Here is a 19839-nt window from a genome sequence, read left to right on the forward strand (position 1 = left end):
CTCATAACAAGAAACGAACATCCCAAAAAATTGCACCCTCGTATAGTTTCTTAGACAAGTTGCAAAAGATTTGAGCTTTCTTCCACATTTGACATATAAATATTCAACTTTTCTCAAGTTACTTTTTCGAGTTGTTATATAACTTCCTTCATTTGGTATATAAGCTACAAGTCGAGAAAATGAATGATTATCCTTGTAATTTCTTTATCAACGTTGCATTCTCGCTTTAATAGCAATATAGGGGTGGGACTGGGGGCAAAGAACAAACGGCATCAATCTTCTATTGCAGCTGTTTATATTTCTTGTTGCTTCCAACCAACTTGAAGCTAAGCTTCCACTTCTCATGGACGTGGACTGGAAACGAGGCTAATCAAGGCAAATCCAATTTAAAATAGCTCCAGTCCTCTAGAGCCATCCATGAGCTCGGTTAGCTTTTGTGAAGCAGCAGCTAATGTTTCCTCACTCTTGCAGAACGCAAACCTGATATACCTGGTGTGGCAGCTAATAGCAGTCGGAGAAAGGTCCTCTTCTTTTGTTGACGAATCGGGGTCCGGGTGGAAAAATACACAGCCCGGTACAGCAACCACCCCAGCTTGTTTAATCAATGCCTCAACAAAGTCAACCTGGAATGATTTGTCATATAAAGCACGCTAAATAAAATGATTTGTCAAGTTCTTACAGGTCATTCTGTTAAGTAAAAACTTTAATCCAAAATACTGAACCTATTGCCGGCATAACCGGCAGTTGTCACACTCAATATACATGTATCCTTAAAGTTCTATACTTTCAAATAAGTTTCTATACCTTGATGAGCAGGGTAAATGATCAACTAAACCCAACTTTAGGTAGGTTCGAATGGAAAAATAATAGCAACAAATTCAGTGTCATCTAAAGTCTAGAAAGGGTAGAGTGTACTCAGACCTTACCTTTGAAAGGTAGAGAAATTGTTTCTGAAAGACCCTCGGCTGAACAAACAGTGAAGGAGTAGAAAAATAACTTTTGTCCAAATCTCTAAAAGATAAAAGTATCCAGGAGGCAGAATCATCACACAAGACCATCTAATGTTTCTTCAAGTGACCTCAGCACACGAGCAGACTAAAGGTAATGAACTGATATTTTGGAGCCAAACACTTTAATAAACTCCGTTAATTTTGTACTCCCTCCGTTTCTAAATATCTGTTATCCTTACTATAAATAGATATTCCATGATACTTGTCGTTTTAGAAAACGAAGACACAATTATTTGTTTGTTTTCATCTTTACCCTTAGCCATAAATATGAAGAGATATTAATATAGTGCAAAAAAGAAAAGTATTAAAAAGAAAGGAGTAATAAATAACGGTAGTTTAGTCAAACTGGCCTCCTTAAGGGGGCGTGCAAACAAAAAATGTGAAGTATTCAGGAACGGAGGGAGTAAAATGTAAAGATTAAGATCCTCTAAAGTGAACAAATTTCAAATAGCATTTCTTGGTTGACCTAATCTCCAGATCTTAACAATGTTAAATCCTATAACCCTTCCTTCTCTTCCTCCAACAAACCCCACTCCTCAGGGTCAATATAAAAGAAAGTAAAAAAGAAGATTCCTTTGTCCCTTTTGAACCTCCTGATATCAATTAAATAGGACAGTCCTAATGTAAGGATTTCTATTAGGGAAAATAGATATTCATGCTTGAGATAATAGTTGAAGAACTTTTGTGAGTATTTACATCAGAAAGTGTGCATGTCGGGGGAAGCTCCATGAATAGGAAAAAGGAACCCTTAGGCATGACGGAGACCTGGAAACCAATTTTTGTAAGCACCTGAGCCAAGTAATCTCTTTTTGATTTATAGTCCTGAGCACCAAAGACATGAAAATAGATTAATTAATAAGTTGGAAAAGGGAACACCAATAGAGATACTAATTGCGAGAAAATTTACTTGTCTCAATGCATCAAAGTACTCGGGCGAACTTCTCAAAGCGGTCAAGGCAGCTTCCTGGAAAGGTGCAGGAGCAGAGTCTGTAATTTTAACATGGATGTTCCTGATTGCAGATGCGAAGCAAGCTGGGCCAATTGCCCAGCCAATCCTCCAACCTGAAAAATCATGAAGATAAATGAGAATATAATAAATCAACCTTATTACAGAGGTGGTAATGACTTGAACATGCTGGCATTGCAGGATATCAAATCCTTACCAGTCACACTAAAACTTTTTGACAAGGAAGATGTGATGATGGTCCGCTTCTGCATTCCTGGAAATGTGGCAATTGATATGTGCCTCTCCTCGTCAAAGGTTATATGTTCATATACCTATGAAGTTATTAGATGCTTTAGCTATTAGAGAGATCACACTCCAATTATTTGATTATGATTTCAACACTTCTTCAAATCGTGAAGCTGCCTTATAAAGTAATTAGATGTTTAGCTATTAGAGAGGGCAAACTTCTGATTCCGAAAATGTGAAGCTGCCTTATTAAGTGAAAGAAGCAGGAAGCTTGTTAAACATAAAAGTACATAATATGTTCTAAATGTGTCTATAACCAGGGAGTAACACTGTTGCCACATGCAACATCCATTGCAAGTATTTAGCCACCTATGTGTGACTCTAGATCGGAAGGTCACACATCAAAGCCAGCAGGCAGCAGCTCACACTTCTCTTCGCAGCATTATACACCATATCACTTGGTTGTGGCGGAATCAAGTCCCGGATCTGGGGTTTTGGGTAGGACCAATTTGACTCGTTGAATCCTAAAGAGAAAAAGGTCATGAAATACTTCCTCTGCAGGTTCTTCTACTTCTGCATAAGCTTTGGATCTTGGTCAGCTGTGACAGTTTTAGTGTGTATACAAGAGAATGTTGGAAGGGGAATGGGAAAATGGAATATCAGCTGGCACAATTGTCCAAGCAGCAGTAGCTTTATTGCTTGATGGAACATCATTGTATAGATTCATGAAGGCAGAGGGAAATACTTTGACTATCATATGGAAAGTTTTCTTGGCTTGGAGAAAGAGAAAGCCTTCTCACCCTTCAGATCCTAGATTCTTGAATGAATATCACATGCAAAAGTCCCACATATAAATATACTGAGGTGAGATTTATATTTGACCCAAGTTTTCTCACTTACTTTTACCATTTTGAGAAGGAAAGATGGGCCAGTGAATAGGCAAACGGAATCACGGAAAGACACAAAATGGATAATAGGCATATTTCGCTGGGCTACACTGGACCAATGATACTCTTAATATGGTGTGATATTGTTTGCTTTGGACCGAGCACACAGGGTTTTGCCCAAAAGGCACAGGAGTATCTAACACCTTATTAATCCTTTCTACTTTACATTTTGGACTTTGTTCACAACCTGAATTATCGGAAATCGCTCTCTACCTCACCTCTGAGGTAGAGACACAGACTGAGTCACTCTACCATCCCCAGACCCCACTTTTGTGGGATACCTCTGGGTATGTTGTTATTGTTGTTGTTTGCACTTGAATCAAAATTAATCTGTAAAATTTGACATATTTGAAGGGGAGCCCAAGAGTAACTAGTAAAATTGCTGTCATGTGACCAAGAGGTTATGGGTTCAAGCCTAGGAGACAGCCTCCGACAGAAATGCAAGGTAAGGCTGCGTAACCTTCCCAGACCTTGCGCATAGCGGGAGCTTTAGTGCACCGGGCTGCCCTTTTTAAAAAAAAAAAATTGACATATTTAACAGATTTAACTGAATGAACTTCAAGGATGAAACCAAGAACCAAATGAATCACCATGGCTGATTAAAAGCATGTATTCTTGATTTTCATATAGAAGCTAAGCAGTGTATTCTTGTTGTCAATAGGTGTTTCGACAAGGCAGCGAATCATGATGGTTATACAGTTGCAAATGAAAATAGAAACAGCCAATTGATAGCATCAACAGTTACTCAAGTCAAAGAAGTGACAATGATATTGAAGCTGATTCCAATATGGTCCACTTGCATGCATTTTTGAACAGTTTATTGTCGGATGAATACCTACAGCATCGAGCAAGATATCTTCATGAATCATGACATCGGCAAAGTTGAGCCTACAGGCTCCTTTCCCTTCTCTCTCTATTTTTGATACTCATGCTTACTTCCATAAAAGAAAGGGTCACCTTACCAATTTCTAGAAAAATCACGGGCAATAACCAAGGACTCACACGCTTTTTAAGGGTTGGAATTGGACTAACGCTATCTATTACTGGTATGGTAGCTGCAGACGTTGTAGAAAAGTGAAGAAGGAAAAATGCCATCCGACACAATTATAGCGTAAGTGCTTTTTGATTCGTCCCTCAGTTCTTATTGTTGTCAGTTTGGCACAGGTGAAGCTTTTACCTATTTTGATCAGCTTCAATTTTCCATCAGGGGGGCCCAGAAGAGATGAAATCTATGAGCACCGATCTTTCCTCAATGGGATTTTTTTATGAGTAGCCTGCGCTACTGCTCTAGTGTCACCTTTACATAATGTAACGAACGGAAGCTGGCTTAAAGCAATTTGAACAACAATAGGCTGGATAAGTTCTACTGAATGCTAGCAGTGCTGGGAGTACAAAATTACTTGATTTTCCTGGTTTCTCAATGAGACACTAATACAAGGTGCAACACCTCAGCAGTCTTGAAGACTTGGAAGAAGAGCTCAGGAGTTGGAAAAATACGACCATTAATAGCACGAACAAGAACCCCAATGTTGTAGAGGAAGAGGAAGTGGAAGTTTGAATGCTTTGCCATGATCATTTCTGGTAGAAGCTTAAACAGCCAAGGAGACAGCTATGTCCCCGCATTAGATAGGATTTCAATGCCTCATTCTTTTCTAGAGCTTGTATTATAATATTGAATTCCGTTCACAGTGGCAAGTGTAGTATTTATCTCTAGACATAAAGGTTTGAGTTTGAGGTAAAGTATGGAAGCTGTAAGGACATTGGAATGCAGATATGTGAACCTTGTCACCTTTCTAGTCTTTGATCATAAGCATAACTATGCTTAACCAGACGCTATGCTAGGGGCATTGCTGAATTCTAAAGACCCCTTGAAGTGACTGAAGAATAAAAGAGAAGAAAATATTTCTGAACACTAAGAGGTGGATGCAATGTTACTGCTCTGTACCTTCAATGCGAAGCATAGATTCTGAATCTTGGATCCGCCGATAGATATAGCAAAATAGAACTAAGGCACATATAAAATCTATTACTATGGAGTGAGAAACTCGAATTCTCTGTCTTTGGGCTTCCCTAGCAGATACGTATTACAGAAGAGCATAAAAATTTAGACAACGTATTACAGAAGAGCATAAAAATTTAGACAACTTAACAAAAATTTGAGGAGGAGAGGAGGCGAAGTAAAACTACAATAGCTAATAGTAATTGTCTTGGAAATGGAGCACTACTATTAATGACAATTAAACATTAATCCATAAAATTGTTATAACAACCTGAGACTTACCCAATTAATTAGCATCACATAGCTTCAACCTTATAATACATCCACAAGAAGCCTAATGCTGCAAGAATCTATGCTTATTGCACTGCCCAAGTTGCTCTATCCAGAAATCTGAAAATAACTAGATAAAGAAGTACTCACTCCGTTCCATTTTATATGACTGTTATTTCTTATTAGTTCGCTCCATATCTTTCTAAGTTTGGAAACACTAGCCACACAAATGCTATGATATAAAGTTCTAAGTTGGAAATGTTTGGTTCCAGATCCAGGTAAACCATTGATGTATAAATACACTGCAATCTTAGCTTACACGTAAAGGCATCAATCAAGGAATAGTATGCCAACCTAAGTTGAAAAGGAAAAGGTAGGGTGCAAGAAAGGTTGAAGAAGCATGCCGACTAAAGCACTGAATCTCTTTTTCTGTTCTTCTTCTCTTTTTCATTTGGGGGTTCACGGTGGAGTAGTAATTATAAAATGCATTCTGCAGATAAGCTTAAACAAGGGACGGAATATACTTATTTCATTGCTTTTCTTTTTCTTTGAAAAGCACAAGAAAATGTGACAAAAGTGAAACAAACCTCGTCTGTTACAGCTAGAATATCCCAGGTGCAGCAAGTTTCAGCAATAATCTCAAGCTCATCCCTAGTGAAAACCTTTCCAGTTGGATTGTGAGGGCTGCACCATATCCAATGGTAATATTGATGATCAGTTTAAAACCTTCTTTGTCTAGCATGTTGTACACAACATGTCCAACTACAAAACTGAACCTTGTCAATTATTGGTTCGACTTAAAAAATGAAAAGCTCATGATTTCCTGAAACAGAACACCAGTAGTGAGAAATTAAATATCTTTTGCACAACAGTAGTGTGATATCTGTATGATCAAGTGTGTCAACCTAGGGTGAGTTGCAACAAAACTCTACCATTGGTGATTGTTCAGCCAAGATGACTTTTAGTACTACTTGAGTCATTAGCTTTAATGTGGAATTGTAATCGTTAAAGGATTTCCACATTGTTCTCAAATGAAGCTTATGACTGGAGGACTAACAGCTTCCTGGAATTGGTGGCAAATGTAGAAGAAAGAACACAAAGTCCACAAGAATTAGGTAGGGAGTTGTACTAACTTGGTAGCATACTCATCAGAAACTATTTCTGTTTTACCTGTTGAGGACAATAGCTTTTGTCCTGCCAGTAAATGACTTTGCTAGTTTCTTTGGATCCAGACTCCAATGAGGGGGATCAAGTGCTACATACACCTGTCCATTTTTCAACAGGAGAAAATACAACTTACTTATCAATCCAGTATAAAAAATAATGTAATCATGAATGCTTACTGGGACCCCGCCAGCCAGCCTAATGCATGTTTCGTATGTTTCGTAGGATGGATCGAATAAGATGACTTCATCACCCTGATTTATTACTGAACAAAGAAATGTATCGGTAACATTATACTACTAGTGCAATTGCGTTTGTAAAGATAGAGCAAAATGGGCCGGGGGAGTAGGGCAGGGTGCGTACCTGCAAACATTGCGGCAGCAAAAGCCTCAGATTGACCACAACATATGACAACATCAGTGAGAGGATCAACGTGTAGGCCATGCATTTGTTTGAGTTGATAAGCGACGTAATCACATATTTGTTGAACATGCCTGTACTGATTGAAGTCAGAGCGGATTGCGGAGATGGCAGCGTCTTTGAGGTAGGAAGGTGCAGGGAAATCAGGGAAACCTTCGGCAAGGTTGATGGCATTACATGTTTGGGCAAGATAAGAAAGTTGCTGTATTGGTGAACATGTTAGCATTTTCGCTACTGAAGAAAGCTTCTGCTCCATCGATCTTATCTTCTTCTTCTCTCTTCTTTCTTTTCTCACTCAAAAAACACTTATTAGTCAGACTTGCAATTTTAGCCCCGTGAATGTAGAGATACATCATTCTATCCTTTTTGTCAGTTTGTTTGTTTGTGGCCGGCTTGGGACGGCAAGCTAACTAAACCGGAATTAAATTTGACCGCCTTGAGTCTACATATAATTGAATAAAGGGTTAACCCTTTATTCAATATTCCTCAATTATATGTAGACTCATTTTTATGAGGAATATTGAATAAAGGGTTAAAAAAAAAAAAATACACACTCCCTCCCATTTCGTCATTTCCTTTTTAGTTTCGCATCCCCATTTTATTTTTACTAAATCACACTTAATAAAAAATGACAACTAAAAAATAAATTGTAAGAGGAGCAATTTTATAAACTTTATAAAGTCATCACTTATTTCTTAAACTCTGTGCCCGATCAAAAGGCAACACATAAAATGGGGTTTAGGAATTAATAAAGAACAAAAAAGAAATTGCTGCTTTGGTCAAGTACATTGATATCGAATTGTTTCTAGTGAATTAGAAGACAAAAGAGAAGTTTTTTTTTTTTTTTTTTTTTTTTTTTTCATTTGAGATACTAGATATTAACTTGTCTGAAGTTTGAATTTACGTCCCTATTGTTTACCTTGCTTTGCTCGTCCTGTTATCCCTTTTGATTTTTATACCAGTTAGGCCCCTATTTTATACCAGTTGAATAATTACCTAGCGACGGTTAACATGCACGTAGTTTAGAAGTTGCAAATTAAAGCAAGGTTAAAGAAGCAAAGCATTTAGGAGGCGTCCAGCCACGTTAAGAAGGAAGCTTACTCAGCAAACCCATACTTTACCCACTTTTAAGTGGGGTAAATACATACGTCTATTCAAATATGGGTCTGGAAAGAAATAAAACTGGTAAGACTACCACTCCTTGTGATATGCAGCAAAACTTGTCATGGTACTTGGAAGATGGAGATTGTGCTTGGAGGATTCTTTCAAGCAACTTCCCTCTTCAACTGAGTAAGGAGGAGATTTTGGGCCAAGCTATCTGTGCTTTCTGGCCTCACCTGACAGGGTTGCTAAACACATTAAGGTTGCTTCCGAATCTGACAGAAAAGTTCATACAAATAGGCCATATATCCAAGGAGCGACTAGCAATGAAAGAGACGCTTGGACTCATCAAGTATGCGCCATTGTTATGCAGTTTTTTTCCGCCCCTCTCAAATCCGAAATCTTATAATGACCCCGTTGGCTGTTGGTTGAGTTCAACGTCTGGTCCGTATCCATGAAACTTGAGTATCAATTTGAATGCAATGAGCCCGCAGAAATAATATATACAACAATCCATACATGGATTTAACGTTTATAACTTTGTCCATCCTTCACGTGCTTTTTTAACTAGCACAGAGGAAAAGAAATCACATAAGTACTATTTTGTGACAAAAGTGACTTTCATCTTTATGCCCATTATTGATACACCCACTTCTTCCAACTCTTCTGAAAATCCTGTTGTGTGAATTTTCCAACTTTTCTACTGTTCAAGAGAATTTAACTTTTTCTAAATTGGACGCTTTAGATGAAAATTACTCATCATCTATCTTCTTACTTGAAAATCCCCACAATTAGAGTGTTTCGTCAAATGGTCCAGGACAATAGAATACCACCGTGCGGCAGAATTTATGAAAAGAAGGTTTAACTAGACTCCACATTATTTCTTTAGAATTTTGACAGAATCACGAGCTATTATTAGATTCTGGATAAGAATATGATCAATGTAAGATGACATAGATACAAAATGAACATGCAGTGTCATTTCTACATTTTAACCCCCAAAAAGCAACATTTCATGTAGGTGCAGCCATTGCATAACAAAATAATGGCAGAACAATAATCAAGGTTAATGCTAACTGAAAAGGAATAACTCAGATACAACAAGAATAACGTATCAAAACTCCAAAGCTGCTCTCAAAATCATGTAATGTTCTCTAAAAGTAAAATAAAGAAGGGCAACTCAAACTCCCATGCTATCAAGAACGAAAAACAAATATAGAATCAAGACTCTTTTTTTTTTTTTTTTTTCTGAAGAGCCTCCTTACCATATCTGTTAGGAAAGACGGGTACACAATGAAAGAGTCCGACAGGGTAGCAACGGAAAATACCCAAGCCTAAACTTTCCCTTTCAACTTGAACCAAGAGGAGACAAATAAACCCAAGCAAAATAGAGTAATATACAGCAAACAACTCAACCAAATGAAATAAGACAAGAATAAAGGCAATCATACGAGACACAAGATTTACGTGGAAAACCCTTCAGTGTGAAGAGTAAAAGATCACGAGACCAAAACCTCCACTAGAATCACCAAAGAGTTACAATATTGTCCTCCAAAATGGCCCCCAAACAAGTGTCAAACAACAAGAAACAATACATAATCCACAACCCCAAACTTTAGAGAAATAAAAGAGTGAAAGCATAAAAAACGCAGCTACTGTTCGGGAATGAAGAACAGGAGCTACAGGCGACCAAATCAAGATCCGTCAGTTCATAATCAAAGATTGAGATGAGAGGAACAAGCAGTCCAAAAATCAGCTCAATTGGACAAGAAACGAAGCGGGAATCGCAATTTGAAGTTGACAGTTGTGGCTAACATTTAAGTGCGAAAATCAGCTTTGTTTTTCTCTCTTTGGCTGCTGAAAACTCTCTTTTTGTGACAGTGCATAAGACCTAAAAAGATCAATATATATGCCCCATAGTAATGAGCCTATAGGCAAAAGTGGGTTGGTCCAAATTGGGCTTCATTTTATCCATATAGGAAGGGACAAAGGCCAATGACCCAACAATATCATACTCACTTCTTTGACTTCTTAGATCCCCTGCAAGGACATGCTATTGTTAAACTTGTTCTAATAACCACCAAGGGTAAACACATAGCATGTTTGTGGAGAACTCACTGGGTTGGCTGAGCTTGGGTGGTGACTGCAGCCGCTGCTGCAGGTTGTACTGGCTTCTCCCCTGGTCCCTGAGAATTGGAGAAAATATAAGGTTAACACCCATCCACTGTCATTTCTACAGAAGACAACTTTATTGACTACTAGCTAACTAAATCATGCAAAAAATAACTAACTCTCCTCTTGAACGAGAGATGTCAACGAAATTTATAATTTATAACCTGAGCCAAACGCTCCTCCCTCCTTGCAAACTTTCATTCCCTACTTGCTTTGTTCTTTGCCCTTCTGACCTCAAATTGGTCGGACAAGGTCTTCTCCCTAGCCTTTTCATCCTTTGTTTTGTGAATGTTCTCCATTAGCACACGCGTGTTCTTCAAAACATTAACCTATATCTTCATGTACATGTCATGGTACATGTGCTTGTCAATCTTCTTGGACTCCCTGTTCTTGTGAAGCAACGGCCTAAGGACTCTCATCCTCCTCATCCATAGTATCTTTGTGGGCAACCTAGCCTCTCTGGTACCCATACGTTTACCTAAGAAAAAAGTTCTCTCAATATCAGGAGTCACCGAAACAAACTTGGGCAGTAAATTTTCATTAAAAGAAAAGATTAGGAGCCAATCGACATGGTTCAAGCAAGGTTAACATTCACTCGTGAAATGGGGAAACAGACAATTCTAACTACAACCGAATTAAGAAGTAGGTAAGACAACATACAGTAAGGACACAATAAATGAATTTGGGTGAAAACACTATTGGGTTCATAGAAGTGTGAATGAGAAATGGAGAAGAAATGATAGAGGAAAAGGAGACACCCAAATTGGAAAGTGTACTCAATTTTGGCAAGTTTACTCTTTCTCCCACATTGGTGGAAGAAGAGAACTTGAGAGTGTTTATAATGAGAAACACTTACTCCACATGGCAAGTGAGGCAAGAAATAGACGATGCCTCGCGCCGTGGTCGTTGCTCGCTCGGCTCGGCTTTGAATTTGGATTTGGCAAATAATCGATCGATGAGATCTATCTTTTTGGACAAAATTTATTTGAGATCCAAATTTCTGAACAGTAATCCTCCATTTAATAATTTTCGCATGCAGTAACAGTAATGTTTTGCATGAACAGTAGCACTGTTTTGCATGAACAGTAGCAGTGTTTACGTGAACAGTTGCCCTGATTCACGAATTACTGCAACACTTCATCGAACTGACACACTTATTCACGAAATGACATGCCTATTTAGGAACAGTCACACTGTTTGGCCGAATGGACATGAATTTTCAGAAAAGGTAACACCTTTTAGACGAACCTTTGTCTATTTTAGAAGAGGCATCTCTTGGCTATAAATAACCTGGTTTTCATCCACAGGTTAAGAGATAGAAAAGACAAAAATTTTCAGATCGAAAAACATTCTTGTCTTAAAAATACTCTAAGTGTGATCATTCAAACCGTGAGTGTGTTCGAAGAATCTACCTACTTGAGGTACCGCTATAGTCGGATTGAAGGCCATTTTATCCTTGGAGGAAGATTCCATAACCTCGGGTACAGTGAGGGAAATTATTCCTTAAGGAAAGTCCGTGAATTCGGACGACTTGTCCTTAGCTATTTCTGTTTCATCTTTATTTTCTGAAAAATAACTACACCTCTTGGAAAGGTTTTTTTTATCTTGTATTGAGGGTATTTAATACTTCATTGTGTCCTTGTTCATACTTGAACTTGAGTTGAAGTTGTTGTTCTGTTATACAGATTCTACATACCCGTATTGTGGAATATAACAATCTTAAGGAATAACCCTGACAGAATTTGTATTGCTTGTTTTTGGAGATTAAATTTTAGGCTTTCTACTCCGCTTGAATTTAACTAGTGATTAGAAGACATAAAATTTTCATCACAAGCTAAGGTTTACTCGGTTGACGATTCGAAGTAATAAAAACTTCATCGTTAACTAGAAACAAGAAGAAGAGTTTAAAGTTATTTAACTTTATAAATAGTATTCTGAAAAATACCAAGTTTTTTGTCTTATAGTGACAGGAAAAATGACAACTGAAAGTCAAATGATGGATGCGAAAACGTCTGTGGGGGAAAATAATATTGCCACATCAAATCGCACAAATGCTCCGCCAACGATGGCATCGGCGAAGAAGCCTGGAAAATTTTTCTGGCATTGACTTCAAGCGATGGCAACAAAAGATGTTCTTTTACCTCACCACTTTATGTCTACAACGGTTCACTAGTGAAAACGCTCCTGAGGTGCCCGAGGGAACCTCGGACAAAGACCGCTTCGTTATTGTAGAAGCTTGGAAACATTCGAATTTCCTTTGCAGGAACTATATTCTGAGTGGTCTCCAAGACGACCTCTATAATGTCTATAGTGGAACCAAGACATCAAAAGAACTATGGGGGGCACTTGAACGGAAATATAAAATGGAAGATGCGGGAATTAAGAAATTCCTTGTTGCACGGTTCCTGGATTTCAAAATGATTGATAGCAAATCTGTTGTCTCTCAAGTACAGGAGTTCCAAGTCATCATACATGATCTCCTAGCAGAAGGTATATTTTTTAAAAATACCTTAGTTAAACAAATTAAAAATGTTCATAATACTCACATAAACTGTATTGTAGGTTTAATTGTGAATGATGCTTTCCAAGTAGCAGCAATAGTTGAGAAGCTACCACCTTTGTGGAAAGACTTCAAAAACTACTTAAAGCATAAGCGCAAGGAGATGACCGTTGAAGATCCGTCTTCATATTGAAGAAGACAATAAAGCTGTCGAAAGAAGGTCAAAGGGAAATTCTACAATGAGTGGAGCACATATTGTAGAAGATGACCAAAACAACTCTAAGAAAAAAAAGAAAGTTGAACATGGAAGCAATCAACTCAAGAAAAAGTTCAAGGGAAAATGCTTCAATTGTGGCAAAATTGGCCACAAGTCCACAGATTGTCAAGCCCTGAAGAAAGGCAAGAAAAAGGACCAAGCGAATATGATTGATTCCAACCAAGAATATGATGATTTGTGTGCTATGTTCACGGAATGCAACTTGGTAGGGAATCCACGCGAATGGTGGATGGATTCAGGTACCACACGCCATGTTTACGCAAACAAAGAGTTGTTCTCGTCATTTGCTCCAGCTCAAGCAGAAGAAATGCTTTATATGGCCAACTCCGCTACTGCTAAGGTGGAGGAAACAGGAAAAATTTGCCTAAAGATAACTTCCGGCAAGGTCTTGACACTGAACAATGTGTTATATGTTCTAGAGTTACGTAGGAATTTAATTTTTTTTCCCTCCTAGATAAGAACGGATTCAAATGTGTAACCGTTTCTGGAAAAATTGTAGTGAGCAAAGTTGAAATGTATGTAGAAAAAGGCTATCTCACGGAGGTCCTTTATAAGATGAATGTAATGATTGTTGAAATGAATAAAAGTTCGAATTCGTCTTATTTTCTTGAGTCTTATGATTTATGGCATGAACGTTTAGGCCATGTTAATTACAAAATGTTACAAAAACTGACTAACTTAAAAGTTTTGCCAAACTTTGAGTGCAATAAATCAAAGTGTCAATAAATCAAAGTGTCAAACGTGTGTGGAATCGAAGTATGTAAAACATCCTTATAAGTCCGTTAAAAGGAATTCCAATCTCTTAGACTTAATACACACTGACATTTGTGATATGAAGTCAACACCATCTCGTGGTGGGAAAAAAGTATTTCATAACTTTTATTGACGATTGCACTAGATATTGTTATGTCTACTTGCTAAATAGTAAGGATGAAGCAATAGATGCGTTTAGGCAATATAAAACTGAAGTTGAAAATCAATTAGACAAAAAAATCAAAATGATAAGAAGTGATAGGGGCGGAGAATATGAATCTCCTTTTGCACAAATATGAGTAGAGAATGGAATAATCCATCAAACTACGGCCTCGTATTCACCTCAATCTAATGGAATTACGGAAAGAAAAAACCGAACTTTGAAGGAAATGATGAATGTCTTACTTATAAGTTCTGGTTTACCGCAAAACTTATGGGGGAAGGCTATCGTTATGGCCAATCGTATACTCAACAGAGTTCCCCATATAAAAAACACAATCAATTCCTTACGAAAAATGGAAAGAAAGGAAACCTAATTTGAAATATTTCAAAGTGTGGGGGTGTCTAGCGAAGGTTCAAGTTCCTATACCTAAAAGGGTTAAGATAGGGCCTAAAATGGTGGACTGCGTATTCATAGGATATGCTAAAAGTAGTAAAGCATGTCGATTTTTGGTTCATAAATCCGAACATTCGGATATAAATGAAAATACGGTAATTGAATCAGATAATGCTGAATTCTTTGAAAATATTTATCCGTATAAAATTAGACATGAACAGTTTAGTGGAGGATCTAAACGACCTCGAGATGAACCAAGTGAGAATGTACATAATGAAGAAAGTCCAAGACGTAGTACACGTCAAAGAACGTCAACTTCGTTTGGGTCGGATTTTGTAACATTTTTCTTAGGAAATGAACCTCAAACATTTAAAGAAGCGATGTCGTCGTCAGACTCATCCTTTTGGAAAGAGGCAGTCAATAGTGAGATAGATTCAATCTTAAGCAACCATACATGGGAATTGGTTGACCTTCCTCCCAGAAATAAACCTTTAGGTTCTAAATGGATCTTCAAAAGGAAAATGAAGGCGGATGGTACTATTGACAAATACAAGGCAAGACTTCTAGTAAAAGGCTTCAAACAGAAGGAAGACATTGATTACTTTGATATATACTCGCCAGTAACAAGGATAACCTCGATTCGAATGTTAATTGCCTTAGCGGCGGTACATGATCTTTAAATCCATCAAATGGATATGAAAACCGCATTCCTAAATAGAGATTTGGAGGAAGAAATTTATATGGAACAACCTGAGGGTTTTATGGTTCCAGGAAAGAAAAACAAGGTGTGTAAACTTATCAAGTCACTATATGGACTAAAGCAACCACCAAAATAATGGCATGCGAAGTTTGACCAAACCATGTTGGAAAACGGATTCAAAATAAATGAATGTGATAAATATGTTTATATTAAAGACACTCCAAATCACCAAGTCAATGTATGTTTATATGTGGATGATATGTTGATCATCAGTAGAGACATTTCTGACATAAATGCAACAAAATGAATGCTCGAGAGCAAGTTTGATATGAAGGACCTTGGAGCTGCAAATGTGATCTTAGGTATAAGAATCCATCGAACTCTACAAGGGTTGGCATTGTCACAATCTCATTATATCAAAAAGGTACTTGACAAGTTCAAGTATATGGAATTCGGTATTGCCAAGACTCCATTGGATGCAAGCTTTGCACTTCGAAAGAATGAAGGTGAGAGCGACTCGCAATTAGAGTACGCAAGAGGATTGGGATGTTTAATGTATATAATGAACTGTACACGACCAGACATAGCATGCGCTATCAGTAAATTAAGTCGGTATACAAGTAATCCCAACAAAACTCACTGGATGGCAATAAAAAGAGTTTTGGGGTATCTTAAATACACTCAAAATTATGCTCTGCATTATAATAAATATCCTGCGGTACTTGAATGATATAGTGATGCAAATTGGATCACCGGATCGAACGAAGTAAAATCCACAAGTGGATATGTATTTACTATCGGTAGAGGAGCAGTTTCTTGGAAATCATCCAAATAGACCTGTATCGCTCTCTGTACAGTGTAATCTGAATTTATCACTTTAGATAAAGTCGGTGAAGAAGCAGAATGGCTCTCGAATTTCTTGGAAGATTTTTCATATTGGCCCAAGCCAGTGGCACCGGTATGTACACACTGTGATAGCCAAGCGGCAATAGGTAGGGCAGGGAGCATGATGTATTACGGTAAATCTCGTCATATAAGACAAAGGCATAATACTGTAAGAGAAATTCTCTCAAGTGGAATTATCACTGTAGACTATGTAAAGTCAAAGGATAATGTGTCGGATCCACTTACAAAAGGTCTATCTAGAGGAGTAGAAAGGACATCCAAGGGAATGGGTTTAAGACCTAGGACGAGTCAGCATGGCGGTAACTCTACCTAGTAGACTGGAGATCCCAAGAGCTAGGTTCAAGGAGATCAAACAAAGTTGTGTCTGACAGGTTCAACATTGTCAATTACCCAACCCATTCTCACGATGTAGACAATGTATAGTAAACAAGGATAAGACTTAAGGTGAAAAGTCTTTTAATGATTATCTAAATTTGGCAGATTTGACCAAATAGTTTAATCTATAGGATTGAATGTTTAGAAATCACCTATGTATGGGCGAAGTGAAAGCCGTTTCAAAGAGAATGTTAGTAAAGGCCTATTCTTTAAGCTCTCATAAAAATCGGGACGTGTTCATGGCTGAAAAGAATAAAACCATAAGAACCATAAATGGTAAAAGGCTGGTTGTGTGACATGTGTTATCTAGGTGTACATTAAAGCTAGACGGTTCAAAGATATCAAATCTACCGATTGACCGAGTGCATCTGATGCATGTTCACTACGGAAAGTTCAAAGGGAAACCCACTTATCCAGATGCAATCAGTCTTTGCTTGATGATCACATAATTGTCCGTAAAATTTTTTACAAAAAATAGCCATTCCCCATTCATGTGGGGGATTGTTGGGTTCATAGAAGTGTGAATAAGAAATGGAGAAGAAATGGTGGAGGAAAAGGAGACACCCAAATTGGAAAGTGTACTCAATTTTGACAAGTTTACTCTTTCTCCCACATTGGTGGAAGAAGAAAACTTGAGAGTGTTTATAATGAGAAACACTTACTCCACATGGCAAGTGAGGCAAGAAATAGATGCCCCGCGCCGTCGTCATCGTCGCTCGCTCAGCTTGGCTTCGGATTTAAATTTGGATTTGGATTTGGCAAATAATCGATCGATGAGATCTATCTTTTTGGACAAAATTTATTTGAGATCCGAATTTCTGAACAGTAATCCTCCATTTAATAATTTTCGCATGCAGTAACAGTAATGTTTTGCGTGAACAGTAGCGCACTGTTACATGAACAGTAACACTGTTTTGGCATGAACAATGGCACTGTTACGTGAACAGTAGCACTGTTTTGCGTGACCAGTAGCACTGTTACGTGAACAGTAACACTGTTTTGCGTGAACGGTAGCACTGTTTACGTGAACAGTTGCACAGATTCACAAATTGCTGCAACACTTCATCGAACTGACACACTTATTCACGAAATGGCATGCCTGTTTAGGAACAGTCACACTGTTTGGCCGAATGGACATGAATTTTCAGAAAAGGTAACATCTTTTAGATGAACCTTTGTATCTTTTCAGAAGAGGCATCTCTTGGCTATAAATAACCTGGTTTTCATCCACAGGTTAAGAGATAGAAAAGACAAAAATTTTCACATTAAAATACATTCTTCTTGTCTTAAAAATACTCTAAGTGTGATCATTCAAACCATGAGTGTATTCGAAGAATCCGCCTATTTGAGGTACCGCTATAGTCGGATTGAAGGTCATTTTATCCTTGGAGGAAGATTCCATAACCTCGGGTACAGCGAGTGGAATTATTCCTTAAGGAAAGTTCGTGAATTCGGATGACTTGGCCTTAGCTATTTCTGTTTCATCTTTATTTTCTGAAAAATAAATACACCTCTTGGAAAGGTTTTTTTGATCTTGTATTGAGGGTATTTAATATTTCATTGTGTTCTTGTTCATACTTGAACTCGAGTTGAAGTTGTTGTTTTGTTATACAGATTCTACGTACCCGTATTGTGGAATATAACAAACACAAGGCAAGGATAAGAGTAAAACATAAAGAAGCTTGTGAAGATCGAGAAGAATGTGGTTTGAAAGAGTAGGAGAGTTACCATATCCAGAGTGACGGCCCTTCCTCTTAGCTTCCTTCATTCTGCGGGCACGTGACCTTGAGTGTACTTTGGTCGGTTTCCTGATGATGAAACCATCCTTCACCAATTTTCTGATATTTTGCCCTAAATGGGAATGCCTGACAGCTCAAAACAAGCAATATGTTCATATCTTGTATGTAGGCACGATCATTTAAGCGACAAAGGTAATAATGTAATACTCTCAATCACCCACATTTCCAATTCATATAATAATAAGAGCATGTAAGACCTCAACACTACCATAAAAAGAGAGAGAACGTACGAGAGTTGGTCATGGATATTTCGTTGCCTTCATTGGGGTCAAGCCAAACCTTGCCCCTCCCACGCTTGAGCACGCGCTTCTGTAGCTTCAGCGACACCATCTCCCCCCCTCTCTCTCTATAACGCACGCCATCTTATATTATATATCAAAAATGCCTTTTTTGCCCAACTAAAACTAAAACGGCCCATCGAAAATGTTGCCCAACTCTCTGCCTTTTAAGTCCCACTAGATAAAACTTGCGGACCCAACATTTTTGAATTATAGCTGCCACTAGAGCATTGAGATTTAAGTTTCTTTAATTTATTATTAACATTGGTACGAATGAATAATTTTATTTTTTTTTATAGTCGGAAACAAATCACTTAATATTGATCTTTATTAAAAATTAAATTTGAAACTTTATGATACTCAAAATTCATTTCATTGAACACTAGGTTACACTCTTAGATTTACGTTATAACAACCATATAACTTCACTAACACAGAACATTCCACGCTAGATTTTTTGGAGGGCTTGAATGCTTGACATACATAAATAAGTATTTACTCAGAATTAGTGAAGGCATCTAAGTACCATGAATTTTTCTCCTTGGTAAAATTACATCTACAAAGATATATGCAAAAAGCATGTGGATGACTAAAATACTTTAAATAAGATCAGATAAACCTATTATTCTGACTTTGTTTTTATTCAAGTCTTAGTGAGTTTACTTGCTTGAATTGGTAAAGCGGTGTAAGAATGTACACAATTCTGAAACTCACAAGAAGAGTTGAATTATTAACAATTAGATTTCATTACCTAAATGAAGACTGGCATATTACATTTATCAGCTAACTTTTACCTTCATTATGTTACACACTTAGCCCTTCAAACAACACCACAAAATTCAGTCAAGTACAATTCAATATAGACAACAACTCAAGTTAAGATCATGACTATCAGCATTAATCTAAGTCAACACATCATGACTCAACAACAATATGTTATACCTTGTTTCAAATACATAAATAAGTGGACAATAAAAGAGATATGCCAATCATTTGCGATTTAACCCGGATCATTCATGAATCTGATCCAACAACAACAGTGACAATAATAATAAATCTCAATTTATTCAAGGAACCAAATATAACAAGTCAACAAATAAATTTGATCTACTCAAGGAACCGTCACACTCATCAATACCTTGTAGTACATGTTAAGCATTTTATGATCGCCCACTAACCATGACCTGCAGAGGATGAGCTCTTGTCCATTTACCAAAATTTCAAACATCTGGTGCCTGTCTATCCTATATCAACCAATCTCGTGAAGATGTCTAAATATCAGTACATCCTTTAATAATAACATAAATCTCATGAAGATGTTCAGATATCAAGGCATTCCACAATAATCATCAGACATCGCAACAAACACGAAAATAATGAAAAATAACAACCATAATTGTACAATCAATGAGTCTTGAAT

The 19839-nt window shown here is 37.5% G+C and overlaps 1 protein-coding gene and 1 pseudogene across 2 annotated transcripts; both read right to left on the minus strand.

Moving 5' to 3' along the window:
- Positions 1-59: 59 nt before the first annotated feature.
- On the minus strand, positions 60-7397 carry LOC107873756 (methionine aminotransferase). 2 transcript variants are annotated; one of them, XM_047414223.1, is made up of 8 exons: positions 6946-7397; positions 6762-6847; positions 6589-6683; positions 6006-6102; positions 2174-2288; positions 1918-2072; positions 1707-1832; positions 60-623 (listed from the first exon to the last, which is right to left on the minus strand). In XM_047414223.1, exons 1-8 carry the CDS (start codon positions 7256-7258, stop codon positions 387-389), a joined length of 1224 nt encoding a protein of 407 aa, XP_047270179.1. In that variant the 5' UTR covers positions 7259-7397; the 3' UTR covers positions 60-386. The 2 variants fall into 2 exon arrangements, with proteins under 2 accessions (XP_047270179.1, XP_047270180.1); XM_047414224.1 differs by lacking the exon at positions 6762-6847 and having other exon boundaries at positions 6946-7349.
- A 2581-nt stretch (positions 7398-9978) lies between these two features.
- Positions 9979-18516, minus strand: LOC124899397 (annotated as a pseudogene).
- Between the last annotated feature and the right edge of the window lie 1323 nt (positions 18517-19839).

The sequence above is a fragment of the Capsicum annuum genome, chromosome 6, assembly GCF_002878395.1.
Source record: "Capsicum annuum cultivar UCD-10X-F1 chromosome 6, UCD10Xv1.1, whole genome shotgun sequence".
Classification (NCBI taxonomy): Eukaryota; Viridiplantae; Streptophyta; class Magnoliopsida; order Solanales; family Solanaceae; genus Capsicum; species Capsicum annuum.